This window comes from Cynara cardunculus, assembly GCF_001531365.2.
Source record: "Cynara cardunculus var. scolymus isolate 2C chromosome LG 2, CcrdV1, whole genome shotgun sequence".
NCBI lineage: Eukaryota > Viridiplantae > Streptophyta > Magnoliopsida > Asterales > Asteraceae > Cynara > Cynara cardunculus.
The window spans coordinates 58,240,154-58,247,208 of record NC_037529.1 but is presented as its reverse complement, the minus strand read 5'-3'; the positions used below and the strand labels follow the sequence as shown (position 1 = coordinate 58,247,208).

Genomic DNA, 7,055 nt, shown 5'->3' with positions numbered 1-7,055 from the left:
CTACGGTTTAAGGTATATATAGTGCGGTTTATAGTTTGACCTACACCGCAAACACCCCTATCATCCACAATGGTTTCAATTTTTCACGGTTCTTTTTATTTTATTTTATTTTATTTTAATGTTGTCTTAAAATCATATATCAATAAAATAAAAATCTAAATCGAGATTCAATATAACCCAAAATTTTCATAAATTTATATTTCATTTCTATATTTATTACTTTACATAAATTTGAATACTGATTTATATTTTTTTCAATTAAATAATTTTTGACATTAAATTGATAATTTAGTAATTATGTGACATAACTTATCAAGTTTAAAAGTAACAACCATAAGGGTGGTGTCTTATTGGTTTGAGCTTGGCTCCAAAGAATGTCAAAATTATCTGGAGGTCTCAGGTTCAAATTCAAGAAGAAATAAAAATCCCCTTGTGACCATGGAGGTTCAAATGCGATGACTCCGGACTATCTGTAAAACAGATGGTCGTCTGGGATTAATCGGCTCGCTATATCCAGGTTAATAAAAAAAAGTTCAAAAGTAACGTTTTTATTCATTTTTTGCCATTTTTCACAATTTAAATATGTCTATAACTTCAACTCGTTCCACGTTTATCATTTTGCATTTGAGTCGAACCCGTAACAATCGTTGTTCCGATACAAAACCTTTTTGTGTGTCATTTCAGATTGATATTTCTCTCGCAGCTTCTTGTTCATGTCTCTCATCGAACGGAGCAACCTCTTTCAAATATATAACATAGATTCTGTCCAGAAGGCACTTCAAACAAAACAAAAGCAAGAAGGTGTTTTTGATTGATTCTTTTATCACATTGGAAGATTTTACATCGTTGAATGGGCCTAACTGATGTTAAAAAAACGTACCACATTTTTTACATTTTGCTTTCTTTTGCATGCGACACAACGTCCAAGTTGTAACGATTGTGTTTTCCGCCAACTGTTGATGATTAGTTTGATGACAAAATCGGAAACCGAGATCCTCACTTGAGAACCAACGTTTGAGCCGGAATTGCATGATGATGTCTCTTAAGAAAGTGAAAATAATACAAACAAGAAGAAATTTGGAACACGAAATAATATGGAAATCACGGTTATAGCACTTTGAGAGTGTTGTGTTTTATTGGACATACTTTTAGGTGACGTTTGGTTCGCAGAATGTTTTTGTATGGAATGAAATTTGTTAAAGGAATTTGACTTTAAAGGAATTGGAATGGAATGTTGTCAGGTTTTGACCACCTGTTTGGTTGGCAGACATTGAAATGGAATCTGTTAAGGAATTGGAATCTGTCTGTTTGGTTCACAGAATGTAGCTTTGGAATATTAAATTCCTTCACTTGTGGAATTTGTAGGATTTTGAAGATTCCTTACATGAAAAAAAATGAACCAAACGAGGGAATGAAATTTGGTCAATGGAATTCAACATTCCAATTTCATCAGATTTCTTTAGAATCTACGAACCAAACGCCTCCTTAGTCCTATTTTGGTAGTTTTGCATGTTAGTTTTTGGTTAATTTGTTCATATTCTAACGTAAATTGCAATGCATAATCCATCCATATCATAGTCGGGTTGTGTTCATACTCGCAAAGATGATGATCGGTCCATCGAGAAAGCTCGAGAAGCAAGTGAAAGAAGACATAAAAAACGTCTTTGCCTGATTGGATACCACATCAACAAAGTAACCTGTTACCTGATAAACCGATAAGATATATTCTTAAACAATAGACATCATAAACTCTTAACGGTTTGGATGAAAGAAATATGTTCATTCACATTTCACAGTAACAAACAATCAAGTTCACAAGTTCGAAGACGATTGTTTTTTAGTATGTTTCGTTTCCGGGATCACTTCTTCTCGAAACTTTCCGCACAATCTTTACAACATTTATCTCTTCGTACCGTTCAAATGAAAAAATACCGATAGAAACATTCGCAACTGTACAGCATGCACTTACTCAACTTTACACCTATCTTAAAAAGGGATCGGTCCTCCCAACTGTTAAATCATCCCCTTTGGGTGATTTTTGAGAGAAGCCCAAATGAACATTAGTAGTTTACTCGAATAAACTGGTCGAAACAGGGCTTATGCCAAAAGGATTGCCTTTTTCCGACACGTATTTACTGTAGCTTGATGCCGAGGCAGCTCATTCGCCCAACGCGATTACGACAAAAACGTCATCAAGGGACCACTTAACCGGCTTATCCTTGTCTACAGGATTGATTATGGCCCGTTCTGCTGTTGCCAACCGATACCCAATAACGATTTCGTGCCTTTCACGACCCCTGATAATGATATCGTAGAAACAGAGTTCTTCTTGATCATACAGATAGAATTCTGCTGGTTTAATGCACATCTCGTTTCCCTGCAAATGGTGAGGAGTTAAAATTACTCTTGAGAAATTTCGACAATGGTTTATTGTGCATGAAGGGTACCTCTTCAGCAAAGAGCTCCTCAAGGACACGATTTATCTGTTTATCTTCTGCTACCATTGCTAGAGCCATGCTCACGAGCTCATTTGATAGCACGTAATCGCTAATTTTGGTTACGGAAACAAGGTTCCTAGTCCTAGAATCCAAGATCTCGCTTATTATTATTGATTTGTTAGAAGCTTGCTGCATTTCACGAATCCAAGAGCTATGAGAGAAACCAGAAACACGGAGAGGCGTTGAGCTTGTGTCTTTATAAGGAAGACGCTTCGACTGCAACCATCCATGGAATAAATAAACATGTTTACTTCCACAATACGAACTCATTAACAATTATTATTATTATTACTATTCACCTTCAAAAGTTACCTGAATGTCTCGGATGAGGAGAAGGGTGGCTAGAGATCGTGAATCGGAATGCACAATCGAGTCTTCCACAGATTCATCTGCAAGAATCAGAATCTGTCCTTTCAGAGTTAGTAATCTAATCAGCAATGTCAAAAAATCAACTTTATAGAACATTTCGAGTTATATATTCAAAAATGCTGGTGTGAACTTGAATTGGTTGAACAAATTGAAATAACAGTAGCAACAATAATTTTGAAAAACACAAACAAGTGTAATGTGAATATGTTCAAGTTATTAATCAGTTCATCAGATATAAAATTACTGTACTGTGCAACCGTTACCAATATCTATCATAGTTACCCATTTGACCGACAATTAACTTTACTTAAAGTTTTTATAAATTACTTGTAACTTGATGTTGTTTATTGTTTCTTCTACTTCTATACTTGATGTTATAAATTACCTTTTGTCTTCCTAAAACTTATTTGATCCTATCAACTTACAGATATAGTCCCATACTGGAATGAAAATGTAGTGACGAGGAAACTTACTGAATCAAACGTCTCCAAAGGCAGGGTCTCCAAATGCTTTTTGATGACCGCATTCCCTACACGATGGACGAGTTTAATGTTAACCAGTCCTAGAATATCAAGTCCACCATCGACCAACTTTTTCTCTCTCTCCTTTTCCAAGACCTCATTAAACATCCATAACTCTGAACCTGGTGCCAAGAATGCCTCTAGAACCTGGTAGATGACAGACAAAGAATATAACAATGTAGGAAGTAACAGCAAAACCAACACACCAACCATGATTGTTGAAATTTAGAATTTTGTTCAATGTAATACAGATGGACTGAAAGAGAAAATATTAGAATTAAAATGATAGTCCAATAGTTACTTTTAGTAACTAAGGGGCCGTTTAACAAATGCTTACTGGGTAAGCACTTGGGAGTCACCACCCTCACTTACCTTATCAGATAACATTCTCGGCTATCATAGGGGATTGCCGTTAAGCTCTTCTACCCGGTAAGCGCTTACCAGGTAAGATTCTCAACCCTTGCTATGCCTCTTACCGGGTAAGATTCTTATTCCTTGCCATGTTCACCCCATAAGGTAAGTGATATCCAATAATTTACCCGGTAAGCGTTTAAAACTAACACACAGACCATGATTGTTGTAATAGAGGATTTGTTCAATTAATCATACAGATGGACTGAAGGGCGTGAGAGAGAATTTTCAGAATCAACTTGAAAAAACAGATGGATATCGCTATGAATACATGCACATTATCTTTTGTTAAACATTAAGGTAGAAAAAATGCAGAGATTCCATTTTGCACACAGAAGGCTGCACCTAAAAACAGTTGCCACTTCCTCAAAACCATTATCTTTGGTACATATATTCGGCATGACAAGGGATAAAGGTCGATCAGATCTTCCAGAATTTTGAGCACAGCAGTATGTAACTTCTCAATTTATACAAATGAAGATAGAGGGTTTGCTTACCATGTGCAAAAAAGTATTCCCAACAACTTATTGTTGTTATGGTCAAAGATGTTCTAACAGTGAACAACTAAAATTGTACCCCTCCAGACAAAAACGTTGGTCAAGATCCCCTTTTAGATAAAACTACTGCTACTGGTCCATGTTTAAAGTTCAAGAAATTAATAAATTTGCTACAACTAGTAAAGAGGTGAAGACTAAGCACATTATTGGTGTAACCTCCTCCAACATATATATGAAGATAGTTGATGCAAGTCGTCAGGAGTGCAGATGGCTGGGTGAGAAAAAAGTAAGATCCATTGAACCAAAGTACAGACATTAATAGATATCAGTGGATTACCATGATCATATCATCAATATCCCGTCGCCAACCACAAAATAGTATCTTTTCTGGAAATTTTGGAGGGTCCACTTTCTTTGGGAAGAGACCCCTTCGCACCTGCATGGGACAAAAGGGTTAAGAACACAATCCAAACCTTTATATTACATTAAGACAATGTGGCAACTATTACATATATGCTAAAATGGTGGTGTAGGAGACAATCAATCATTACTTTGTAGGATCGGACTACTGCATTAGTGTTACATGCAAGCAGATAGACAGAAGATTATTGCTTCCCTTGTTTCATGAAATGGCTATAATTTCTTTCTTGTCCATACTAGGAAAAGGAGTAGAGTTTTAACGACTTATAAACCAACAGAAATAATCTTATTGAATCTATTTCTCATGCTATTACGATTATACAACCACTGATAATATTATTATTATTTGGTGGTGTACTTGGAGACTACATGTACATATCTGTTATTTTTTAATGGAGATGCACACTTCACTAGCTTCTAGAAGAGGGGTGTACTGGAATCTGAGATCATGCCATATGATTTACCAATTCAAAGACCCTACATGGATGCAATGCATGAGAAAGTAAATGTATATATATACATATATGTATAATGATAATAATAAGAAGAAGAAACCCCCTAAAAACTGCAACAGTTGTGCACATCATACAGAAGGCTTAGGTTGCTGCCTAATATGTAGAGAAAGGCTGACCTCTGGTAAAGAGCCAGGGGAATATGTGTCATCATCCTCAGCTATCACAAGTATCTCATCACCCTCTTTTAATATATATTCATCTTTTGGGTTTATTATTATCTTCCCTCTTTCTGCAGCAACTTTCACTCCGCAAGGGATGGCGTCCGGAAAGGAAATGAGTACATCTTCAAACCGCAATCCATCCAACTGGGGCCACCTTTTGATATAGAACTCAGCATTTTCAAACCCCAAGATATCTTCCCATATCTGTAAGAAACAATTCCAGAATTGACGGGAATATAAGTTATTCTAAGTTCTAGACACCCGTGAAAGAGGAAAATAAATAAATTAAAGTGCTGGGCCGAATTGGCTGACATGGATCTCTGACAGGAATGAAGAGGGCTCAATGCCCCAACAAAGTGAGCAATAGTTATAATTTTGCCGGGTAATTATGGTACTATTAATCATTCCCAGGCAGATAAACATGCATTGTCTGGTCTCGGGTACCTATAGTCCTAACATTTATAGGGTTTACAAAGGCCTGTACTATAGTGAGTTTCCAAGAGAATCACTCAAATAATAAGAAAAACAATGAAAACTCATCCTACCACAGCTTCTGAACCAAATGATAGAATCTTCTTCTATTTAGACTACAAGGACCGAACAATAAGAAAAGGTCACAACAAAAGATTTCTATGTAGATGATGGCATGTATGAAGAACAAAAATGAAAATTTCTGCTACAGGGGGAAGAACAGTTAAATAATTGCTTTTCTGCTCCCTTTAGGTTTCAGATATTCTACTATAGCATTTTATTTAACTACCTGTGCAAGGCCGGGCTGCAGAGCACACTGTATCATCAACCGTCCAATCACATCATGTGCAACCACTGTCTCAATTAGCTCTCCTCCAACAAGCTTCACCAGGGGTTCATTGTCAAGATCACTCATCTCTACAACAACATGACCCCTCAGTCCCTCTTTCACTCCAGTAAGGCTAAGCACAACCCTCAAGGCACGTGCATCACTCTGATGATATAAAAGAGAATATAATAAAGAAACCCATCTTGGTGTCAATGGAATGAGAACTGCAAGAAGAACATAAGATTTAAGAAGTAAGCAAACCTGATCTGCATTTTCATCTGCTGCCAGTACGATTATAGCACGTGCCTTTGAAACTGAAACCTAAGAATATGAAAAGAGACTAATAAAGAAAGTATCCTGAAATCCATATGTGTGTGTGCATATGTTGGTGCATAATGAGACAGACGAAGAGAAAATTCAACCAAGTATCCAATGTATTATTGTATAAAGAAAGTGAATGTTAACAAGGAAAACTGTGAAGAATGACTGAAGGGTTGCTCTGACTACCTTTTTCAAGTCCGCAAGAATGAGAGGACTGCCACTTCTGCATATAACCGAAGTGCCCATGAAGCTGAATTCAAGCTTTGCTATATCCATCTCCATCTCCTCCTTGTCTCTTTCTGCCAGGACAACAACAACGCCACCACCAATGCTCTTATTTGCTATTGCCAGCTGCTTTAGAAGTGAACCCTGTAATCAAAATAAGTTCTCAATCTCTACATAGTTTACCAAAACATAATGTTCTAATGCCCTTTGTCGTGCAAAAAGTGTTGGAAAAAAGAAAAAAGGAAATGATTTGTCAAATATCACCTCCCAAATTCAAGGATCAATCTCGATCTGTTACAGCCTAGAATCATGCACAGC

The 7,055-nt window shown here is 36.6% G+C and overlaps 1 protein-coding gene across 4 annotated transcripts in view; it reads right to left on the bottom strand.

Moving 5' to 3' along the window:
• Nucleotides 1–1,763: 1,763 nt before the first annotated feature.
• Nucleotides 1,764–7,055, bottom strand: part of LOC112506542 (ion channel DMI1) — a 13,245-nt gene continuing 7,953 nt past the window's right edge. For 3 of the 4 annotated variants that reach the window (XM_025110665.1, XM_025110667.1, XM_025110666.1), the window contains exons 4-12: nucleotides 6,699–6,881; nucleotides 6,453–6,512; nucleotides 6,153–6,356; nucleotides 5,348–5,596; nucleotides 4,634–4,732; nucleotides 3,341–3,535; nucleotides 2,811–2,903; nucleotides 2,448–2,714; nucleotides 1,764–2,377 (exon numbers count right to left, since the gene is read on the bottom strand). In XM_025110665.1, the coding sequence (XP_024966433.1) occupies nucleotides 2,159–2,377; nucleotides 2,448–2,714; nucleotides 2,811–2,903; nucleotides 3,341–3,535; nucleotides 4,634–4,732; nucleotides 5,348–5,596; nucleotides 6,153–6,356; nucleotides 6,453–6,512; nucleotides 6,699–6,881 (1,569 nt within the window). In that variant the 3' untranslated portion in view covers nucleotides 1,764–2,158. The remainder of the gene's footprint in view (nucleotides 2,378–2,447; nucleotides 2,715–2,810; nucleotides 2,904–3,340; nucleotides 3,536–4,633; nucleotides 4,733–5,347; nucleotides 5,597–6,152; nucleotides 6,357–6,452; nucleotides 6,513–6,698; nucleotides 6,882–7,055) is intronic. The other variant, XR_003068464.1, reaches the window with a different exon arrangement.